This window comes from Diorhabda carinulata, chromosome 5, assembly GCF_026250575.1.
Source record: "Diorhabda carinulata isolate Delta chromosome 5, icDioCari1.1, whole genome shotgun sequence".
Taxonomy (NCBI): Eukaryota; Metazoa; Arthropoda; class Insecta; order Coleoptera; family Chrysomelidae; genus Diorhabda; species Diorhabda carinulata.
The window spans coordinates 2,932,053-2,958,021 of NC_079464.1; the positions used below are offsets into that span (position 1 = coordinate 2,932,053).

At 31.1% G+C, this 25,969-nt stretch overlaps 1 protein-coding gene across 4 annotated transcripts in view; it reads right to left on the reverse strand.

Annotated features, from left to right (window-relative positions):
* The window catches only part of LOC130894225 (furin-like protease 2), a 217,984-nt gene that overhangs the window by 89,138 nt on the left and 102,877 nt on the right, over positions 1-25,969 (reverse strand). For all 4 annotated transcript variants that reach the window (XM_057800875.1, XM_057800873.1, XM_057800876.1 and 1 more), the window contains one exon: positions 17,904-18,008. In XM_057800875.1, coding sequence (XP_057656858.1) covers positions 17,904-18,008 — 105 coding nt within the window. The remainder of the gene's footprint in view (positions 1-17,903; positions 18,009-25,969) is intronic.

Below are 25,969 nucleotides of genomic sequence, written 5' to 3' on the forward strand. Positions count from 1 at the left end.
GTCTAGGGGAGAAAAACGAAGCCCTCGGACTAATTGGCTATGCAGACGCAGACTACGGAGAAGATCGTAAAACCAGAAAGTCCCACAGCGGCTACCTGTTTCAGTTATTTGGTTCGCCGATCAGCTGGGCATGTCGTAAACAAGACTGCGTTGCCGATTCATCAACGCATGCAGAATACATCGCTCTTGCGGAAGCAACTCGCGAAGGTTTGTGGATACGCTATCTACTTGAAGATTTCGAACGAAAAACACAAGAGACCACGGTAATTTATGAAGATAACCAGAGCTGTTTAAAGCTTGTCGAAAATGGAAAATTCAGCAGCCGCAGCAAACACATCGACATAAAATACCATTTCATCAGAGACATAAAGAAGAAGAGCCTCATGAACTACGAGTACTGCCAAACAGATGAAATGATTGCTGAAATGCTAACAAAGCCATTAGGAAAAAACAAGCTACGATACTTTGCAGAAAAAGGCGGATTAGTATGTCAATAAATCACTGCAGGTGTGCGTTCGTTGAGGAAGGGTGTTGGAGTATAGCAACGATGCGCACACTAAATATAATTGTGCCTGTGCGAAATGAAAATGCCAGGTAGACGGGAAACCAAGAGAGCCAAATTTTATTGCTCTTCCCCTTCCGTCTGAAGAGCCCCGAAGGATGACCCACCACGGTCAGTCCGCCACCAGCCCACGCGACAGCCAGTCGCATTCAGCAGTTCACATCCAGTTATCAGTGTTTATACAAAAGTGTTTTTTACAGTCCATTCATTTATAATTAAACGAAAGACTTTTTCAAGTGCATTTTATATACTGCGTTACGTGCATACTTTTATTCATGTATTATTGTGCTTCATTTATGTATTATTAATAAACTCAATCTAATAATACTTATTGTTTATTAACATTTAACAACACTTATTAGTATTACAATATAAAAATTTCTTTGTACAACAAATAAATAACATTAATTGACGTGAAAGGCGTCCATGAATTTTATATCGAATAACAATCGATCGGCTTGACTGCGAAAGTAACCGCATTGTTACCAGAGCTAAAAGATTCCAGTCAATACGAAATATTTTGCACTGAAATTATACTACGAAATAAAAATTCTTATTCACACGTTCCCATTAAATTCCAGTTTATTAAAATTCAGTTATTTGTAAGTTTTAGTTAAATATTTTATTATAATTTTATTATATCTACAGATTACAATCTAATGAATATCAATTAAAGAAATGTCGATAACAGAGTATGGCAACACTGGTCGCGTACACTAAAGCGAAAATGTCTACGTTCGATTGTTGAAATCGGGATTCTTCCAATCACTAATAACCATAGACGAAAAAATATCTCGAAAATTGTGCCAACACAAATATTTAATGGATTTTCAATTATATTAATCATAGATATTAACGATGTACAGGTGTATTGAGAATACATATTTGTGAAGTAAATATATGGATAAATTAGTGTCATGAACGTGATGCTTCGATAACCACGAACCACGCTACTACAAGCATATACAGGGAATTCGAAAATTTATAAAACTATGGATGTGACGTATCGGGGTAACAGAAATTTAATTAAAATAATTTAATTGGTTTTATTATTTTATTACTTTTATAAAAAAGTTTGATGTATAAATTAGTCGACAAGAATCGATATCGAATCAATAAACAAATTCGGTATAAAGTATCGATTGTTGAATGTCAATCGATTATGTACGAATTATAATACATATACAAGGTGCTATCAAAAAATAATTTTTAATTATCAATTTTTTAATGTCAATCGTCGAATTTCAATACGTATACAAGGTGCTAATGGAAAAATCGGTTTTAAATATCGATTGTTGAATGTCAATCGATTATGTACGAATTATAATACCTATACAAGGAGCTATCAAAAAGTAGTTATTATATATTAAGCAATATTTGACGCAAAATTTAGTTAACACAGTACCTTATAGTCTGTGTATAGACTTCAATTTTTTTAAAATAACCCACGTTAGGTACACACTTGTTAAAAATTAATTTAAAATTTCTGTTTTCATAGAAAACTAAACAATGTCTTCCATATATATACGAATGTGGAATAATTTAGTACTGAGTATACCGACTGAGAACGGCGGTATTCAGAAATTGCTGAAAGAGCAACAATTTAATTGTTTTCGTCAAATTGCCATGAAACTTTGAACTTCTCAGTTAAATGTAGTAGCTTTAGAGAAATCGTCGAGAAAGAGCAATTTTGGTTTCAATGACGATAATTATAAGAGAAAGCGTTGCGGATGATTTTACATATTTTAAGGGATTCAAGTCCATTTCAAATAAATGGAACGCTAACGGATTTCAATTTACTAACCCGCTTGAAAATATTAACCTTCAAAACATCTAAATATCAATAACTACGCTATTTACAGTTTGAAGTAATTTTATCCAAATATTCTTAAATAACAAAATATTACAATGATTAAAACACTAAAGGAACGGTCTAAAGTACAGATTATGATTTGGATGTGACAGACATACATCATTTACGAGGATGGTTCCAAAAGTACATGGCCCAACCAAGAAAACATGCAATAAAATTTCCTTTTAGCTCCCAGCGATGTTCGATAAGTTTTTATGTCAAAAATCGTCAAGCTAGGAACAGAAAATAATGAAGGGGGCTGTAAATTATCTGTATAGTACAAAAATTGACTTGGAGTAGCAGTATAAATAAAGAAGGATTCAATTAAGGAATGAGACGTCATGATATTAAAAAAATAACAGGAATTCAAGATGTATTGACATTGGCAACAAATTAATTTCTGTTTTTTTATCAATTATATTAAGTCCATTAGACAGACCACCAAGAAAAATTATAGGGAATTTCAGCGTCTTAGGATGGAGGATATATTTTCAAATTAAACAGGACGAAAAGGCCTGTTTAGAACGTTAAATTTTGAAGTCGCGACTTTCTTAAATACGGAAAGAATAATCAGAAATTATTTGACCGATTGGTCAATAACTTTTTGAACAAAAATTCTCGCCAATTGGAAAAACTTAGTTAAACCTGAAGCCTTTCTTTTCAAGCGAAATCATTACGTAATTTCCCTTTTCCACGATTCTTTCTTTGTATTTTCTTTTTGGTTAGAAACTGTCTCTTATATTCCAGCTACACCAAACGTCCATTTTGTTTTAGTCTCATGTCATCGAAACTTTCAATCTGCTCTATATTTGAGTCGTAGATAAAGTATAGTATTCAACTTGCGGTGTTGATGATTTACTACGAACTATCTACGAGAATTATAACCTATGTTAAATAACAAAAAAAAATGATTGTTTTAATATTCTTTTTGCGTGTTTTGCGAAGTGCTCAAAAATAAATATTACATATCTGTCACTAATTGCGATTGTGCGTGTTTACAAAAAAAAGCACGAAAATGTTCAATCTCGTTATTCGGAAGACTTAAGCTTCCTATTAACCTCCAGTTACAACTGGAAAATTACAGTGTGTTCCATGAGCTTCTACCTTTTATAGAAAGGATTATTTTCGACTATATTATTTTAATATCTTTTTTTTTTTGACGGTGAAAATAAATCGCAAGCTTTTCCGTGAAAGATGACGCAATTAAGCGATGGAATTGGATAGAATGTGTAGAGGATTTTTTACACTTCATCATAGAACCATTAATTTAAAATTACATCGATTCGATTTTGATATCACAACATAAAAATTAGAATAAACAAAATTTTTTCTCATTTGACGTATTAAACGACAAACTAAAGTCTATTTATGGAAAAAAAATAGTAAACCCAAACATCTTTATGTTTAGTGCACGTCAATTGACCTGAAATTGACATTAATCGACATCAATAGACATCAATTATCACTAATCGACAAAATCTGACGAAACTAGACACCAATTGAACTCAAATAACATGAATTAAGGTGAATCAACTTCAATGGATTGTTAATGAAAAAAATCTGATAAAAGTAGACGCCAATTCAGCTGAATTTATATGAGTTGACTTCAAAGTTCCGTTTGCAGATGAGATTTTCATCAAACGAGAACGTTAACGTATCCCTAAACGCTTCTTTTGAGTGTATAGACTTAAAATGTTGAAAAGTGTTGTTTCTCTATTAGATCGGAAACTTTTCAAGCAACACTCGTATGCTGTCGACGAATAGTAACTGTCAGCAGCAGATAACTGTTTGTGACGATAAACACGTGCCCATCTTATTCGGGATGGAGTTGAAATGGCGGAAAAATGTAAATTTCTTTGAAGGTTAATGTCTTCCAGTCAAATGCAAAACTCTCATATCAATCTTTAAAATATATATCAGGCGTAACGCCTTATATAAAAAAAAATATTAAATAATTAACGTAAAAAAATTATGAACGAATCATCTATTGAATGAAATAAAGTTAATATCAAATGATGTTGCAAATTTTTTGAGCACAACTGTACGAACAATTTATCTGCGTGTAACTTTTTTACTTTGAAACTCGATACCAAAAAACTTCCCGTATCCATTTCCCGCCATCTTTTGTTGCTGTTTTTGTCGAAATTATTAAAGACCTTTGTAATTTATATCCTACAGGAAACCGTTTGAAAAGAGCTTTTGTTTAATTTGAAGACCGAAGAGGTGTTTAATTACCATGATAAAACGTTTCAATTTTCAACAGTATTTAATCACCGATACGGATCGTTCCACGTAATAATTATATAATACAAGGCGAAAATCAAAAGTAATTTTAGATTCTTCTCAACGTTATTGAGGATAATACACATTAATAAACAACCCGTTCGATACTTTCAGAGTTATTGACGAATATACATAACAGTAGAAACAGCATCGTTAAAATCTAGAACCGACCTGACAACAGCGCAATTCTGATTAAGTTCCCTCTCCGGTTTTGGTGTCAACATTAATTGGACCAAAACTTTTAATTAGGTACGGTGTATCCGATGTTATGTATACACGTAGTTGGATAACTATGACTGGAAACAACCCATAAATTCGTACTCGACGTTTTGTGCTAATTTTAACTGTACATTCAGTTATTTATATGACAAAGGAGTAAAGTTTCGTTTTTATAACGTCACAAATTGACCAGACATCCTGTATAGTACAAAATTTGCAAATATCTTATACGTCAATGGAAAAGGTGTCATTAAAAATAGGGGTAAGACTTCCGTATCATGCCGGTGACGGAAGTGGGTGGGGTTTCGTATATAGATTGGGTTGGAGGTGAGCACTCGACATATGCAACTATTCATTGCGGAAATAAAAAGGGGCGGAGTTATGAAAAAGTGATTCTACGACTGTTTTTGGACAAAAAAATATCAAAAAGAAAAAATGGCATATAATTTGACAAGAAAGTACTTGAGGTAACTCAAAGAGTTTGGAACGACATTTAAAACGAGCCTAATATAACGTATCTAACCCAACCTAACCTAAAAAATTGTGTTTTGTTCCTAGGTTTCATAAAGTTTGAAATGACTTTTAGAACGAGTCAAACCTAACCTAACTTAATCTAGATTTTAGATGTTCTTATTGAGATTTTGTAAAAGGTCAGTCAACATTTTGAGATGAAACTGTCTTAAAAATACTATAGAAACTTCAAAATTTGGAATTTTTGGTTATTTATTTCACAGTTTCGTTATTTTCATATCCGAATTGATTAAACTCATCTTTATCTAGATATTCGATGATACCAAATCTCCGGAATAGATGCCGTTATAAAAATTTCCATCTTCGTTTAATTTGATCACCAATCGTAAAAACGCATCCGGCAAATACTTCCAATATCATGTAACCATAAAAATATTCAATCATCCAATTACTCGTAGTCCCCTCAGGGATTCAAATACGTATCGTTTGCATACAAAGTAAATTATAGTACGTCAATCAATGTTTGTTTTACAACTTTTGTTTTGTTTCATTAGATATTGTTTGTACGAAACTGAAATGACAAAAAAAAATATCATTTCTCTCACACATATATTATGATGTGAACAAAATGTTAATTAATACAAATTATATACATATATTTATATAAATAAATTTATAGTAAATACATTTTGAGGTTAGGTACATTATAGATAAGGGAACGAGTCGTTAGATTTAAGCAATGTTGCCAGATGCAGAAAAATAGTATAAAATTAAGATAAAGTAAATTCCCATTTGGTATTCTTTAATAACTATTTTTTCTTAATTCTAATAAATCCAAATTTGCATTTCTAACTTGCGCCAAATACAAAGTAAGTCAAAACGTCAAATTTTTAAACTGATTTTCATAGAAAAATACCAAAAATCGAAGTTATTTTAATATACCTTGTATATTATCACAATTTAAATAGATTTTTATATTCCGATGATGAGATTGGGATACGTATAATTAAGTGCACCCTATCAGTTACTAATTAGTATGTTGAAATTTAACCTCTTTCGTAGCCCCAACATAGAATTACAAATTGTGGTATTCGTTAACGTATAAACTGGTACAAGGAAGTTTGCCCGTTTAAAGGATTAAGAGTAATTATACTTGACAATGGGGAGAACTGAAGTTATAGAGAGAATGCCAAATTAACTAGCCAAATAACATACTAACCCTGCACTAATAATTGATCATTAAAGTTATTACGACTAGAAACTATATTCATTCAAATAATCATTTTGTCGTACAAATTTAACGTTAAAAAAATTTCTACCAACATTATATCGAAAATAAGGTAGTGTATATGATTCTTTAATAGAAATCTACTCGTACATAAATTCTAAAGTATTTTCCGAAACATTGACTACTGCATATTTTATAAATTCCATAAATTTTCTAACGGGAAGCTTTATGAGAAAACCTTTACCGAGTTGGGACGAACTTTTCATGAAATAGATGCAGTATTTTTAGCTTTTACGTAGAAAAAATATAAAAAGGGATGTTTAGAAATCTTTAAAATTGAATTCACTTACTTAATACTAAATTTTTTTGTTATATTGTATAAATAAACTCTCAATTTATCGAAAAATATAACGATATATTACACATTAAAGAAACTATATAGGCAACCAGTACTACTATACACATGTAATGATAGTTGTATACATGTGTTTTAACAATATAATTGTATGTCAAATCGATACTAGTGAATTTGACGTAAAAAAACGATTTATTAAAAGATTGTATCGAACCCTAATTGATGACTATTTTATAAATTATTGTAGTAAAAACGACACTGTAAGATTAAAAAATATTGTATATCTTTGAGAATGTCTACATACATACTTTGTAAAAGGCCATATAACAATTCAAAGAGGTTATTCAAATTAGACGGATTGAAGACTTAACAGAATAGATTTTAAGAAATTAAATCAATATTTCGGCGATTTTTTAAATTACTGATATATTTATTTCTATTATGAGTAAGCGTAGAAAATATTAAAGGAAATTAGCGTAATTCGTACCATGTACCATGAATCGAATAAAGCGATAAAAATAGGCAGCCTATATTATTATTTGAATGTAACCACAAACACAGGGATGTATCTAGTGAAATTGATGTTGTGATTTTAAACATTAACCATGTTGTCGTGGGGCACAAAGGCACAAATTTCGTGCCGTTTTTTCATTAAAAATGTATAATTTTGGTTAAAAAATTTGAAATAAAACATTAGTACTAGTAATAATTTTAATGTAAATAAGGCAATTTATACCCCCGATGACAATATGGCGGCTAGTTGTGATGTCAATACGCAATGACCTATTTCAATTAATTATTAAGTTATTTTAAGAAATATATCGAAGAAAATACTTTGTATGCTGTTCGATATGAAAATATTTCGATACTGCATTTTCATAAAGTAATTTCGAAAAGATGATTTATGACGTTGTAAAAATCGGTAACAAAGTTATATCTTTAGTCGCGTCATAAAATTCTTATCAAAGTTATGACGCTATTGGTGTGTTTATTGGGTAGTTATGACATGTTTACGGGTTTATGGAAAAGTTAAAGTTGCAATAAATAATTTGACTGAGAAAATTTGAAGATTCCTTTCGAAAATTATCAATACATAAATACAGTCTTCGGCCAATTCCTAAAATCGAGACTCTCATACCTAGATAAATGGATTTTATAATTTGGAAAACGCTAAACTAACGTTTTTTATTATCATCCTAAGCCGGAAAGGTACAAAGAAAAGATGAAATTCAATCGGATTCGTTCTAAACGAAATTGAGTGTTTCAAATAATTGTCGAATAATTATACTAAATACATATTTATTTAGAGCATTGTATATAGAAATAAATCATAGGAAAACAACGTCTGTACCAACTACACAAATATGATAAATGTTAATCTAATCAATGAAGTTTCCGCGAATCTAATTACCGCATTGTCGTATGCAAACAAACGATTTCCAGTTTCCGCATTGCATGTGAGTATTAACAAACCATTTTAATCGAATGCTAATAAATTATACATACATTTGTATTATAATCAAGCTATACATTTAACAAGTACAAATAGTTAACTAATGACGATTTTTAACAGTGTAGAATCGATAAATTTCTCCAATTCAAATAAAAATTTTAAGTCAAATTAACGTTGAAATAACCTATATAGGCAACCAGTATTACTGTTCATTTATTGACATAATATTCAAGTGTTTGTTAAATCAATTCTAGTAAATTTGACGTATCATCTAAAAAGTTATTTCATCTTCAAAATAGGCAACCAGTATTACTTTATGTATTCAATAATACCTTATTTTAAATTGTTTTTTATAACTGATATATAAATTTAGTTAAAAATAAATATAAAACTAATAATCTAGTGGAATAATTATGATATTGGAGCATAATAATTGTATTGATAACTTGATTATACTATTGGTTAGAAAAATGTGATATGACAATAATGACAGTTATCTATTTGCGCCGAGTAATTTTGTTAGCGTTGTTGCCACTATTATTATTTTACCTCAACGCGTTGAAAAAACACACAAAAACTGAAATAATCTTAGAAGAGATTTTAAAAAAATACAAAATCTCAACTTTATAAACACAAAAAGTCTATATGAGTTTATCATTTTTAAATTTAAACAAATTATCGATTAAGAAATGAATCTGGAACGTGTAGATAGGTTGGCAATACTGCGTCTAAAATATAACACATAATAATTGGGAGTTAGTTTAGATTTTGTTTTGGTTTTTTTTTTTCGTTAAAGTAGAACCTTGTGCTAGATACTTAGCGTAGCCGTGAAATAACGGACATTATTTCGAGAATACGATGAACTGCGTCATTAATTTAAACTGAAACGGTCCATTTTACAGGATTAGTATAGGAGATAATTAATTTATTTTCCACAACATTAAAATCGACCTATAGGAACAGTTGAATGGAATTCCGAAGCTTGCTAAGGAAAATAACAGTTGTTATGGTCGTAAAAATGACAGGCATCGAGTGATAGAGAATCTTGAGTAATTAAGAGAACATACAAATGTAAAAATAAACTATTATGATGTACGAGGGTTGTTCGAAAGATAGAAGATACTAAATCGTTAAATTATTAAACGTATGGATGATGAATGATGAAAAAAAAGCATGTTATTTGAATAAATAAACATTGTGTCATGGAAAAATTAAATTTTTACGCAAACTCTAATATAAATTGTAATAAATAAATAAACTTTAGGTGTAAGTGTACAGCTAATAAATGGAATGATTGAATTTGACCTCGTTCATCGGTAGTTCTGATTTAGTCAGGGCCGGACTCATGTGTACTTTAAGATTTTTGTTTTTCACTTCATTTTAATTTCGTAATGGTCGTAATTTCAACAACAACCACAACTTCATTTTTTTGTGAAAATTATGAAATTTTAATAAGGAATAGCAAACTAAGTCTAACAAAAGCAAGTAAAAAAACTACAGATGACACTACTAGGTTAAAGTGACGAAATTACTATCGAAAATGTAAGGAAAAAGTTGAGCAAAAGGCAAAAATAAAACAACTTCGAAAAAAAAACGTTTATTTTATAGACCAAAAAATGCAGATCTTTTATTTGTAATGGATTGTTAGATAAGATCGTACCAAACAGATTATTTAACACCATTTTTTACAAAAATTTCGCGGTTTTTTTAAAACATATTCCCCTGGAAGCTTAGTTTCTATAAAAGATATACGAGGGTTGCTACTTACATTTTAAGACATGACAACACAACACAAATTTGAACTCATTTATACTCATACGAGTGCCATTGTTCACAGATCCTTGAAACGTTCATCTTGTTCAAAAAATGGAATACAGGATACATAGAAAGGTGAATTCTGAATGGTACTATTTCAAAATTTAAGCAACAACTTTCGTAATTAATTCAGTAAAATGCAATGAGACTTGTACCGGTATATTTCATGTTTCGACTTTTATGTGAGACGAATTGAAAAGTGTTTGATTGGCCTGATAATGTACCAGACCTAAATCCATTTGACTTCACTACAAAAATCGTTTTTTGCACGATCTATTACATTTTATTCCCAGCAGACAAGATTTTCGAGTGCGCTACACAATAAAAATACACACAGACACTATCTTTATATATAAAAAAAATTCCCGCTCGCCACGCTATATCAAATTGTTTACAATTAACAAGAACAGATCTTTTTTTGTGTTCGTCTCTTTTCATGTCCGTTTCCGTCCGGCGAAACTAATGCATTCTCTCTTCAAAATGGAAGAGTTTGTTTTATTTTCGTGTGTCGCTGTTTCCAGAAGCGGAAAACTTTGTTTTCGTTCTACTTCTCGTGACAACTAAATAATATAGAGTACCCTTCTAACTTTCTTTCGAAAATAAGATACATTCACCGCGATTTACACTCTATCCAGATTATTTCTGAAAATTATTCTCGTTACACACTACGAGATCGTAAATTATAAATTTTGTAAGTCGTTTAATGGAATCAAAGATGATCTCGAAAGGTTTTAATTTGTTTTAATTGCGCATTGGGATACGATCGCTTCAAATTATTGACAGTTTGTTTTAAATTGTCTGGAAAATGGTTAGGAAGAGACTGAAATAAGGGCGCTAAGGGAATACGAAATACCCCCATTAAAACGAGGTTGAATAGATTTAAAATAATATTAAATCAGTAGCGGGTACTAAGGAAATGAAACATCGAAAAACGTCACAGACCTGATATAGGATTAATTTTCCTCTGCAGAAGATTTTAATAGAAGAAAACTGGAAAAAGAATTATAGTTGAATGTTTAGATCACAAAGAAAATCTGAAGCATCGGTTGGTGTTGATGTTTTGGTGATTAAAAGTATTCAGTTTATTCGTATTTATTAAAAAAACATGAAAGTAGTGAAATATTGTATAAACAAAACGTAAAATTTTATATTGAGAGTAGATCTACGATATTTTCAATACAAACTACTTTATATTCGAGAAAAAAATAATAAAAAATTCTATTTAAATGAAAATCAATTATTCCAAGGATATAATTCATCCCTCGGAGTTAGTCCCATTAGCTTTTATTGCGTCTCGTCCTCTTCAGTGCGCTCCTTGTTTACAAATCCTTTAATGGATTTACACTATTTGTTTACCATCGACTAATAGTGAATAAATTAAGGATTATCAGGATTGTATTTATAAAATTTTCCAATTACAAAGTTTCTAAACAATAATAAACATAGTTCGGCGGATTGGGTTAAGGATAAACCTTATTCCAAACGACATATTTCAAAAAAATTGAGTTAATTAATGAATACCACGTATATTAAGATGCGGCAGCTTTTTTAGGGGCCACTCCTGGGAGCTGTAACACCTTGAAGTTGGTGGAGTGGCTCAGTAACTTCCTCTCTTCTTGTGCCGTCTTGACGGACTTGTGGAGAGGAAGTGAAGCTAAGAAACAGCTCAAAAAAATCTAAAGGAGTAAGGGTTGTACGCTGATGAAATGACAAGTTGTTGTCCTCCCGGCGTACGACCCAAGGATTGAGGAGGGTTTAGTGGATGAGAGTCCCACACAAACTCACAGCATTGCACCCGCCCGCTGTGAGGAAGGCATTAGCTTCCACCCCAACTCTGGGCCAAAAAAAAAGGTTTTTTAGGGGGGAGCGCTCGGACTGGTACCATAATTTTTTACTATTTAATTGCTAATTTATTCCCCAAAAAGCGATTTTATTGCTGAAGCGGTTCACGAGAAACGCGACTCCCCCCTACCTTAAGCTATGGCAGCCATATGCATTATCTCGGCAACGGTGAAAGTTATTGGAACGAGCTTAGCGCGATAATTTATTGCTAATTAATTGCTGAAAGATGGCATGGGTCCCGAATCCCGAAAACTACCCCCAAGACTCGATCTGACAACCCCTCGGCGGTCTTAAGCTACGGCAGCCCGGAAACGCAATCTCGGCGACGAAAATAGTTACGGACGCGCGCTCTTCGTGATAATTTATTGCTAATTAATTGCTGAAAGATGGCATGGGTCCCGAATCCCGAAAACTACCCCCAAGACTCGATCTGACAACCCCTCGGCGGTCTTAAGCTACGGCAGCCCGGAAACGCAATCTCGGCGACGAAAATAGTTACGGACGCGCGCTCTTCGTGATAATTTATTGCTAATTAATTGCTGAAAGATGGCATGGGTCCCGAATCCCGAAAACTACCCCCAAGACTCGATCTGACAACCCCTCGGCGGTCTTAAGCTACGGCAGCCCGGAAACGCAATCTCGGCGACGAAAATAGTTACGGACGCGCGTTCTTCGTGATAATTTATTGCTAATTAATTGCTGAAAGATGGCATGGGTCCCGAATCCCGAAAACTACCCCCAAGACTCGATCTGACAACCCCTCGGCGGTCTTAAGCTACGGCAGCCCGGAAACGCAATCTCGGCGACGAAAATAGTTACGGACGCGCGCTCTTCGTGATAATTTATTGCTAACTAATTGCTGAAAGATGGCATGGGTCCCGAATCCCGAAAACTACCCCCAAGACTCGATCTGACAACCCCTCGGCGGTCTTAAGCTACGGCAGCCCGGAAACGCAATCTCGGCGACGAAAATAGTTACGGACGCGCGCTCTTCGTGATAATTTATTGCTAATTAATTGCTGAAAGATGGCATGGGTCCCGAATCCCGAAAACTACCCCCAAGACTCGATCTGACAACCCCTCGGCGGTCTTAAGCTACGGCAGCCCGGAAACGCAATCTCGGCGACGAAAATAGTTACGGACGCGCGTTCTTCGTGATAATTTATTGCTAATTAATTGCTGAAAGATGGCATGGGTCCCGAATCCCGAAAATCACCCCCATGATTCAATCTTGACAACCCCTTGGCGGTATTAAAATAGGCCCTCTATTCGTTGAATTAACGCATTAACGTATTGTTTACTCTAAAACTTGACCAACATCAATTAATTGAAATATCTGAATGAAAATTATTAGTTTTTTTGCAAGTGTTTGAATTAAGATATCTCATAAGGGCCTCACATTCACCGAAAATAAAATATGTTCAAATGTATTTTTACTACTCTGCGTACGATTCTAAAAAAAACTACGAAACTGATTATGACGTGCGAATTATTATTTTTTTTATTCAATTCCCTATAGTTCCCCTGTCATGAAATTTTTATTTTTATCTTAGCATGATTTTTATAGATAAAAAAATTTTACCCTTTAAAAAATATGGAAAGTCAACTTTACACTGATAATAAGTAGCAAATTAAAAAATGTTGGCCAGTGGTAGCATAAAGATTTCAATAACGAGAAAAAAAATGAGACGTTGCATGGCAAATTGGTTAATTCGTCGCTTATACACGGGTTTTTATGGGGAGCAGCGTAAACAAAACGGTTTTGTGGAGTACAACATTATTAATAGTTAAGAAATCGTTTTCAAAAACTACATAGGGTAGAATAAATATTCATAAATAAAAGCTGTATGCGAAGTTTAGCCAAGGTTACAAGTTGAAAGTCATAAGTAAACGAATATAATTATATTACAAAAAAAAAACTGACTTCAAAAACTGGAAAGTATAAAAAAATGCATTCTAAGACTGAATCGCCGTATTTGAAAATCGTTGATAGCAGACACGAGTCTTCATTCAACAACGTGTGATCAATTTTACAAATATTGTTTTGTCGTCAACTTCAAAATATGGCGATACACTCTTGAATGCATTTTTTATACTTTTTTTGTTTTTGAAGTCGGTCTTTTTTTCTAAAAAATTATTTATTTAATACTATTTCAATGTCCTTCTGTATAAACATTCAACTATTTATATTTACAAATAATGGGAATCGAAACCTTTCGATTGAGCTCTCGGAAACTATTGAATTCCATAGAAATGCTCAGATTCACATCTTTATCATAAATTTACACTAATAATCTCAAGTTTTTTTCATAATTTTACCCGGAGTATCGACTGGTAAATTTATTATAAAAGAAGATAAAATTTAGAGTAATTTGTTTAAATATCTTTTTATAAATAATATTGTGAATGACTTGAAAATAAAATGCGACCAGCCGCATAAAAAGCGAGACCAACACGAATCAAATCGGTTAAACAATCCTGAAGATATGCGCGAACATACTTGAAAAATATTCAGTATGAATACAGAACCTTCTCTTTTTTTTTTGAACTCGGTGAAAAGCGAACGAAAATTAAAGTTTGTAGGTTATGCGGGGAGGTGCGTCGGGAGTGGAGCAGCGCGCGCGATGCGAGGAGTCCCCCCGACACTGCCCCTCCCGCTGGACCCCATTGAACATCATTAAGTGTACTGCCTAGATATCCCGACGTAGATTGATGAAAAGTGTATAGTTTTTTATGGTACAAATCAAAAGTATAACTGCTAAGAATAAACCGGAACTTGAAGTGGCTTAGCTGCTGTAGGTATTTTTGCTCACGGCCTTCAGCCCGCAGACCATCTAGCCAGCACATACCGTTTATCCCGAAATGACTTTGAGGGTACAATAGTTCAGTGATTTTTAAACGTACGCTCGTAAAAAATAGAAAAACAACAAGTTAAAAGAAATTTAATCGTATTTTTCACAAACATCAATTTTTTTAATGAAAAATTATTATTTACCGCGTATATTAATAAACAAAAAATTTTTTTTAACTGTTTTCATCTTTTGAAATGATTTTCCCATGCTTTAGAATAAGGTTACAATCCATTTAGATATTTTCATAAATGGATCATTTTTATGAAGCTTCAGAGTGACCGGAAAGATAATACGTTACTTCGACGACAAGACGGCGCATTTCGTGATTATTGACACAAAAAAGGCAATTTTCTGACCTACAACGTAGTCTTAAAAATTGATTAAGTATCCAGCTGCCATAGCTTAAGACCGCTAGGGAGTCTAAGTCCGGCGATTGGGGGTGGTTTTCGGGATTCGGGACCCATGCCATCTTTCAGCAATTAATTAGCAATAAATTACCCCGAAGAGCGCGCGTCCGTAACTATTTTCGTCGCCGAGATTGCGTTTCCGGGCTGCCGTAGCTTAAGACCGGCGAGGGGTTGTCAGATCGAATCTTGGGGGTAGTTTTCGGGATTCGAGACCCATGCCATCTTTCAGCAATTAATTAGCAATAAATTATCGCGCTAAGCTCGTTTCAATAACTTTCACCGTTGCCGAGATAATGCATATGGCTGCCGTAGCTTAATATTAAGGTAGGGTAGGTCGTGAACCGCTTGAGCAATAAAATCGCTTTTTGGGTAATAAATTAGCAATTAAATAGTAAAAAATTATGGTACCAGTCCGGGAGCTCCCCACTAAAAAAGCTGCCACAACTTAATATACGTATGAATACCATGAAATCAAAAGCGAAATTTCCATTTTTTATAGTTCAATATTTTTAAAACTATGAGGATAATGAAAAATTGTTTTAAACCAAATTTGAAAGCTATTTTATTCTCATTTTTTGTATTGTTTTTTATTTTAATTTAAAACATAATTCCCGAGTTATTGCTAATTATATGGTACAACTTCCTCTAATCGACTGACAATTGACATTTGTTAAAATATATCATGTTCCAAGTCAAAATATTACTTGAGACTCCTAATATCTAATATCAATTTTCCTCGATAATATAAATTTAACCTTAACAAAAATCGTAATAGACGATAATTAAATAAAATGGTTGCCATGATTCAAGTAATTGAAATAATATAACCGCCATTGCTGGAAATTTTGCGTATCTAACAATATCAGTTGTTTGAAACTCCAACTTCAGTTAACTTCAAAGGAAAATTTCAAATTCTGTGTCACAATATTCTAGTTCGGTATAAATATTGACGTAATTATGTTAACGTTTATAATAACGATGAAATCTATGTAAACAATTATTAGTTTTGTTTCACTGCATTTCGCTTCCATTATTACCGATTTCAAAAATAACAAAACAAAATGGTGATGTACAATACACGATTGATGAAAATCAATTTTTTTTATATCAAATTGGAAGTCTATGCTCTACATTTTGACTGGCCTATTTAAAAACATCAGTCAACAACAACAACAACGTTGTTGGGCGTTCGTTTTAAAGTATACTGACTATTTTTTTTTCTAATTACGTTTTTAAAAAATCTTAAAAATGATTGAAATAACACAAATTAAATGACTGCAAGCATGGAACATTATAATTTCAAAAACGAATTTTTTTTTATAAAACTATTTCTAGAACTATAATAATAAATTATAACTTACGAATAATGTTTTCCAAAAATATTTTTTCTCCATAAATCCAACAAATAGAAATAAAAACTGTATATCACACTTGATGTGTAAACATTAACATTAGTTTAATAACCACACATTAAACACAATAATAGTTTTATTATATATAACACAATATTAATATTTCGTTAAACTACACACTAGAAGTATTGAAATTACGTTCACTACACGGTTTTCGATAAAATGGCAACTGATATTGAAGTATGAAAACGATCCTCACTGTACATAATCGATTATATTATTGATTTGGGTTATAACATGTTAAATTACAGTTTACTAATAGCGATATTGAAGTTAAATTACACTAATACCACATCCACATTATTACACTATCACTAAAAACTTTTAAAACCGGCATTTTAGCATTAAAATAAACCAAAACACGACATATTACGTCAACACGACTAAATTATCTGAGCGGGATTAAGATGTTATAGCGCGGGATTCTGAAATTAAAAACGCGCGAAATTTAAATACGTGATGTAGAATCGATTTTAATATTACACGCAAAATCAATTGAAGAATAATTTTTTTTAAACAACGTGAAATTTTCACGAAATAATTGATTAAATACGCAATGTTAACGGGATTTTTCATTTGTATTCGTTAGTATTAGAAACACCAATCAATTATAAGCACTACAGAATAAAATCAACCATTCAAACATGGCCGTATCTGTTGTCGATTTGAATATAAATTTAAATACGATTCCAATCCGGAAGTCGAGTCGAAATGGATACCAACGTTTTCGATTTAATTGTAATTTGCATAAAATTATTGTTTCTATTTTATTTTCCAAATAAAAGGAATTTTGAAATCCGTAAACATTCATTAATCGATGAGATTTTAATAATATAGAAGGTGAAATAAATCGAAAAACTCGTAATACAGGGCGTATAAAAAATGTTCTTAACAAACGATTTGGCGTGGTCATTAACCCTAATTGCCTCCTCCTACCCTCGTCGGACCCTGTTTCGCTTTGGTTGCACACATCCACACCTCCAAACCGAAATTATTTTCACGTCAGGCGCTTCGATGAACGTTTAAATTTATATAACGACATTAAATGCCCTTATTGGATGTTTTAAAAAATAAGATACTTAATATTCTCTCCGTTACTAACTTTATAAGCAGGTTAGGGAAACAAAAAAGATTATTTTGTATTCAACTGACCTGGGGCTCGTCGTTCAAGTTGCGGTGATGATGATCGGCCGCCTGCAGGGACCTCTTGCGGACGTGCTCGTGTTCGAACAAGTAGAAACCTTTCAGAGATCCAATCTGAAAAACAAAAGAAAACGCTGATAATACGAAATATTATGTTTATATATAAAATAGAATTACATTTATTTCGATTCCGAACTTCATTCAACTAATTAAAGCTCGTGAGAGTGTATTGAAATTCAATGAAATCAAATATTAGTTTCGTTTCAACATTTGTTTCATCGTAAATATTTATATAAAATTGCAAATATGGAACGAATTTTTAGATACCAATTATACGTAATCAATATGGTATTGAAAACATAAAATTTGCTTTTATATATCCAATTTCGGAACAAAAACGAACCTATTGTCATTATAAACACCTGCAAATAATATTTGTTAGTATATTTGTATCGATTTTGTGCGAAAACAGATTTTTCATTAATAATATTTTAGATAATGTGGATATTTCGTATTATTTTATAAGTTTATAATATTAATGTATTAAATGCTAATGTATTATTAATTAATATATGAAGATAATAATCTTTATATTACGACTCAAATAAATATCTATATCAATTAATATAAACTGATAAACTAATCAAATATATTTTTTTAGACTACTCTGAGTTAATTTATGCAACTATCATTGCATCTACGTAGTGATACTGGTTGCCTATTTATAATGATACGTTCAAGTTTGATTGTTTTTTTATGCATATTATATTTAATAATATAATAAATTATCCAAATAAAGATAATTTTGAATATAATATGTATGTTTACTACGACGTAACGTCAATATCAACTGATAAAATAAATGTTATTACAAGAACATACTTAGGGTAATGAATGCATCGTACATTATAACTACTTCGCATTGCTGGTTGCCTAATTCGAATAACTCTAATTTCAACGTAAATATTTTTTTTATGATGGAATATTAGAGGGGAATGAATGTTGTCAGTAATAAATAATATTGAATATTTTATAAAATTGATAGACTTTCATAATAATGAATAGTTATAGCAATAAATATAATTAACTTTTATCGAAAACATCGTAGCGTTATACACGAAGCTGTAATTATAAATTGTCATTTTGTGTCTGGATTAAAAAAATATAGTACAATAGATATTTCAACATAAATATATAAACTAATTAATTCGTAATAATTAAATATGTTATGCTAATTAACCAATATAAGCACGCATCATAGAATTCGATTTAGTTTGGGTTTATCAATGGAATGTTCGTATTTTTTCGAATATTGAAAATGAAAATATGTTGATTATATGATTTTGGATCGTACAATGGTAAATAATGAAATTCCAACAATCAGGTATGATTTTTGTTTATATTTGAAATGTATAGAAGTATAAAAAGTAATTAGTGGTAATTTACCAAAATCTAGGAAAAAATTATATTTGGCAACAACACAATTCTAATACGTTTCCATTTTTTGTCATATAATTGTATTGAATTTGCGAAAAAAGGTTTTTAGCAACGTTTTGATGTTTATATGATCTTTTTCCAATATTTTTTCGTATATTTTTGTATAGAAATATTCAAACGACTAGAAAAATTTCTCAGATGTTAAAAAATATCTTTAGCAACGTGTCCATCTCCGTATATTTCTATAAAAGAAATTATCTGTCGAATTTTTGGAAATTTTAGAAAATATTGAACGCTTGGCAACGTCGCAATTTATCTATAATAGCGTATAGCAAATGTAGTAAGTACAGCAACACTGCAATTGCATTGTTTGCATTATATCGAGAACTAAAATTGATCCAGTATCGATTTGGGCAACGCCGCAATTCTTATATTTTTAATATAAACATGCGTCCAATCTTCTACAATATTGTAAAAAATACTTTTGACAACGTTGCAATCTTCATATTTTTCATATAACAAAGTTTTTCCACTACAGTTGACAACACCGCAATTCAATATCTCTCGTATCGCAATTCTTGTCCAAGTTTGGAGACTACAAATTTTTTTTTTGTTTGCTATTAACGAAATTTCTCGAAATACTAGACATAAAATTACATTTGGCAACACTGCTTGTGATATTTTTATATCGTACGTTAGACAACTAATACTGGTAGTATTAAAATTTTTGTATATATGTAATCATCAAATCAGCAAATTTCCCTAGATCTGTGAAAAAATAGTAAAAAATACTTTTGACAACGTTGCAATCTACATATTTCTCATATAACAAGTTTTTCCACTACACTTGGCAACACCGCAAGTCAATATCTTCCTTATCGTAATTTTTGTCCAAGTTTGGAGACTACAATTTTTTTTCCAACGAAATTTCGCGATATAATAGACACAAAATTACATTTGGCAACACTGCTTGCGATATTTTTACATACAACATTCATTAGTCAACTACTTTTGGTGATATCTAAAAATGTCTGTAGATCTGTATTAAGAAATCGTCAAATTTCCCTAAATCTGTAATAAAATTGGTATCGGCATCATATTGAATTGGATTCGACGTGCATAAAACACACACCTAAACAGTGTTGTGTTAACCGCTACCTACCGAAATCCTGTTGCTTGTGGTTGTATCTAAAATCAGGTCGTGTTTCAAATTCTGACAATTAATAAAACATCGTGTTGTATAATCACGAATACAAAATCCGCATGCGATGAAACTCAATTCTACTGTATTCAATGCAAAATCCAAAATGCAGGTGAGTGTGTATATACGCTGGAAATTTTGATAGTGAAACAATTCGACAATAGCTACACGGTTGGTTACTTTGGATATCGTGATTTTTCACGTTCATTGTTTTTGAATTTGATGAATTCCGATGTTTATTGTTGTCGCCCTGTGCACAGTCACGTTTGAATCGCGTGATTAAGATAATTTATAAACAGATACCAGAAGTATACAAAAACAAATATCGATATTTAAGTTACGTCGCAACGTTCATTTTGTGCAATTTAAAGTATTTAATTTAAAGTAATAAATATTTAATGGAATATCTACACATAAAATGCTCTCTCCTTGTAGGTATATCCAGCGTCAAATTTCAAGTTTACAATCATATTTTATGTTCCTTCACATCGTATTCTGTGTTTTATGTCTGGATAACTGTAGTTGATATATTTTCCGGATGACGTACATAAATAATAGAATTCAAGGTATTAAAATGTTATTTCACGACTTGAAAACTTTTCGACATCCGCCCAATCCTATAAACATTTAAATCACAATTAAACGCGACGCATAATTCGGTCGGTCGGTAATTTAGCCATTACCAATTAAGCAAACGCCTATTTCCAGCCTTCGATTTAATATTTGTGAGAAATATATACGAGGACGAAAATTTTTGGATTAGTTACAATTTTTTAGAGCCGATCCTGATATTTACTGTTCTCTTTAAACTCCTTATCCATAACAAATCAAATTATCAAAACCGTCTTTATAGTCTGAAGGGAGTATCGTCTTAGGTCTAGTCCCTAGCGAAAACGAATCGAGGTCTATCCCGGATCCCTTTCTATTGAAACCCTTTTGCTTACCCGAAGTCCTCTACGGATAAAGTTGAGGCATTTAAAATTTATCAAAAGAATAAAATATGATAATCTGTTGATTTTATACAAATATTAGAATGTTACGTAAACGTAACACACAAACGAACGCGCGTTTCGAGAAACTTTTCAAGGTCAATTATTGCCTCGTCTACTAGAACTATCGACAATTATATTATCCTTTGATGAACAATATGTAAACTTCAATAGCGAATGGCTGTAGACAATAACACGTTTTGTTATATTCTAGTCAATAAAAGAAGAATAAACGAAAACCTAATTTGTTTGTCAAACGTGTTTGCCGCGAGACACAGGCGGCCATTGTTTGATTATGATGAAGACGACGTTCTAGCTTAAGGCATATCCTTTATTTCGACAAAGGGTTAGGTTAGATTCCTGTCGAAGTATATCTAATAAACATTTAATACTTTTTTTCTAGTATAAACAATGTATTTCTTTATCTGTATAAGTAGAAAATTTTCTTAATACGGACCTCAAGATTGTTATTTAGTTTCAAAATTCATATATGTACATAGATCTATGATTCGTCCCGAGTCACCTTCTTATATGACAAAGTCAGAATTGACATAATCATATCAGTGTTGCCATATCTCAAAACTTGCAAATTTCCTATCATATACGAATTTTATTATAATTGATAGATTAAAAAAAGTTTTCTTTGTATTTTATCTTTCGTAGAACATGAAAGAGTGAATAACAACAATAAAGACTGATACTGAAACTCGGTATATATAATATAATAAATCCAATACGACGAGCCAAGGGAAACGTAATTATCAGACGGATCGTTATTTTTCGTATGGTTTGTTAAACAAAGTAAGACGTGGCTACCTAACCGTATCACGGAACGTTAAATATAAAGCATATGAAACCCTTATATTATACAAGGTTTTTCAAGTTAAATTAATCGTTACTTAAATAAATTATAGCGCATGATTTTTTTTAATAGAAATATTTCGTTTACATTTTTTTTTTATTTAATACCAAACTTTTAAGCTTATCAATTTTAAATTCTTCACGCTACGTAAACTTCACATCGCATATTCACCCATCAAAACTTCATAAGTCATCATCTCTCATTCTTATTCTAGATTAAAATGATAAAAAAGTGATGTGGAAAAGTTATAAAGGGCGTTAAAGACGAAAATCTACACTCGCTTAACCTTTTTTTTCAATTTTTCTGATAAATAATCTGTGTGTTTCGATATATTAGACGTCCTAAATACCACGACCATCGAAATACATTACGTCTATCTCGAACAATTAAATCAATGTACTCTGATTACATCGACATTAATCTCACAAATTACTATTGAGGTTCACCTCGACCCCTCTGCGATATAGTCCGTTTGACGCCTTCGTTCTGTTAATCTGACACCACCTTAATTATGCTAATAGACAATATTCAACGATAAGCAATAACTGTTATCAAAATAGGTACACGCATGAATATATATCCATCTCTATATCTGGTTTAGTGTCCAGGAGGTTAGACTAATTGATCAAGCCACGGTACGAAACGCAATTAGATAAATTAAGGAGTAGATCCGTAATAGGCTGATATCTCCAAGGATTTATTAATGTAGTACAGATTTTAATATCTCGAGAACTGGCAACGCTGGTCTTGGTAGTTGAAACACGTCATCGTTGTTAGTACGACGGTCACTATTTATAAATATGTTGCAAAACATAAATAAAAACTGAAAACTGTGAGTTACAAATTGTGTAGTATAATCTCAAATTGCAATGAAAATTTTCTTAGAATAATTGTGGTTAATTGGTATTATTTTAATGTAAATCTATAAAATGATGTTGTTGATAGTTGCTGATATATAACGACGGTCATTATTTAATTATTTTTCGAACGTATGACGTCAGATGATATTTTATTAATTTTTTCCATTCTTATTAACAATTAGCGATGAATTCGAAACAAATATTGAGTTATTTGTTGTTTTCGTCGTCGATTTGTATAAATTTACGCAATATAAAACATAAAAACTATAATCATATTTTACCTTTTTTTTATTTTCTATTTCCTGTCTTTCCAACCCACTATTAGTTACTTGTTTCCTTTTCCCGTATTTTCTATCAATGGTTTCGGATTATATTCTGTTCTCAGATTTGAAAAAAAAAGCTCGATGGTCAAAAAAGAGGAGATATTAGGCTATTTTTGTGTTTTCTTTATTGTGTAAGATGCTTCTGTGACGATCCTCGTGCTAATTCGTTACACAGCACTAAAAAGTGAGGTTACGCAGTCCCGGCTGTTCTGTATGCTTGGTAACAGGACTAACGGAAAACTGAACGAACGAATTGAATTAATTGACAAGTCTACATAATTATATTATTATTATTTAGTATCAATTGAATGGTTAATTATTAGGGAATTAGTACGTATGTGAAATTATAAACCATAATATTCACGGGAAGTTAATAAAATATTGTTTACAAAATTTGTAATATACAGAGTGAGTCACATAAAGTTTGGCCATATTAATTTAACATATTGATTGTTTTTACATAATTCAACTAAGAAATAATGTTTTTTTGTAAAGCCTACACTTTCTAAATATAATTTAGATTTAATAAATATTTTTAATAATTTAACACGATTAAATAGTTGAAGTTTTTTTTCATATTTTATTATTTTAGAATAAAAAAAATTCATAATTAGTAAAAATTGTAGTGAATATCAGCAACTAGATATTGAAATTTCAACTGTATAGTCCACAATTACGGAAATAAACAGTGATTCAGGATTCCGGAATTTGCATGCCATAGAACTAAATCTATATGCTAATTTTTGTATATATATATATATATATATATATAAATTTATGGACGCCGATATTTTAAAATGTCGATGTTACAATTTCAAATTTATACAGTTGGCTTCGTTTTTTTTTTTTTAATTATTATTTCGAATTTTATCAATCAGAATTTTTTTAAGTTGCAAACATTGCATAAATGGCGGAAAATTTATGTTGTATTATATTTGGGACACCTGTTATATACCAGTGAATAAATCTTTCCAAAAGTTAAACTGCTTTCTGTTACATTTATCTAAAACCGTCATTTAAACCGACCGACTTTTATTGAGTGTTATAGCACGTCGCCATTTTTAATTAACCGAAGTTTAACCGGAAGTAACAACCATCAGAAATAATCACAATGGAACAAAAACTCATTTCAGACAAAATGAACACAAAATGGCAAGAGAAGTTCGGGCATTCAAAAACAAATTACGACAATTTGTGAAGCGCCTAATTATTAAAATTATCTCCCGTAATATTTTTGACGTTAAAGAAAGTTAAAGTAGATTATTTTAGACATTAATTCAATTTTATTTTTAATCATTAACGTGCATTTACAAAGAAATAAAACATTATTCTAAGAATACACTGTTGTCAGCTTTTTTGTTTTTCTAGAACTTTCTATAATGGAATGATCTAGTTAAATTCAAATAATTTTCAATAATTCATATCCTGATTTGAATTTTTTCACAGATATTGTTTTCGAAATGGTATTTGATCTGATAGATAACCGAAGATGAAATTATTTTAAATGCAAATACCCAATTCCGGGAAGGATTTGGAAATCATTGAATTGAAATAAATTCTCCGAGATCGAATGAAAACATAATGGAATAAAAATCGCAGTCAATTAAACAATTTTACGAAAGAATAAATTATTATATAAGAATTAATCAAAGAATTTATAAATAATATATATTAATTATTATTCATTTATGTTGTTGCAACAACTAACCTGATATTATTTTGAGATGGCCTCGATTATTATTACTCACATATTCAACTTGCTCACCTATCAGTTGATTGCGAATTCTATCTAAAACGTCACTTGAATTAATAATCGCCATTTTTAGTCCTAATAATATAATAATAATAACCAAACGAACTTAAATCGATTTTTGTTTATTAAACAACTTAATATTCTATGAATTAAAATACTATAAATAAAAAAATAAAACTTGTAAAATACGTATGGAAGTAAAGATCGAATCAGTTACTTATTTATAATGAATCATATGACTGGTTGTCAAGGTTACGCTAAGATATTTTAATACAGTTTTCTATAATAAAGATATAAGTTGTTAATAGATGTCACTGGTGATTTTATTTATCCTATATCACTATTTTAGTTGAATTAATGATTAATTTTACATACTATTATATTAATATTTATGATTATTGAATTCCATTGACCTATTATGAATTAAAATGAAAATTTGGAAGTGAATTTCTGATCACGTCTTACGAAAAATTTCTGTTGATGCGAACCGAGAGAATTTTAGGTGATCGATTCGAACGGTCAAGTTTTATATATTTATCGAAAATTTGGCGGACGTGTCTGCTGAATAAATATGTTAGAAATTATTTAGGAACGACTGCACTGCTTGCGATAGAATATAAATAGTTTGTCAATATTGGAAAACATGATTT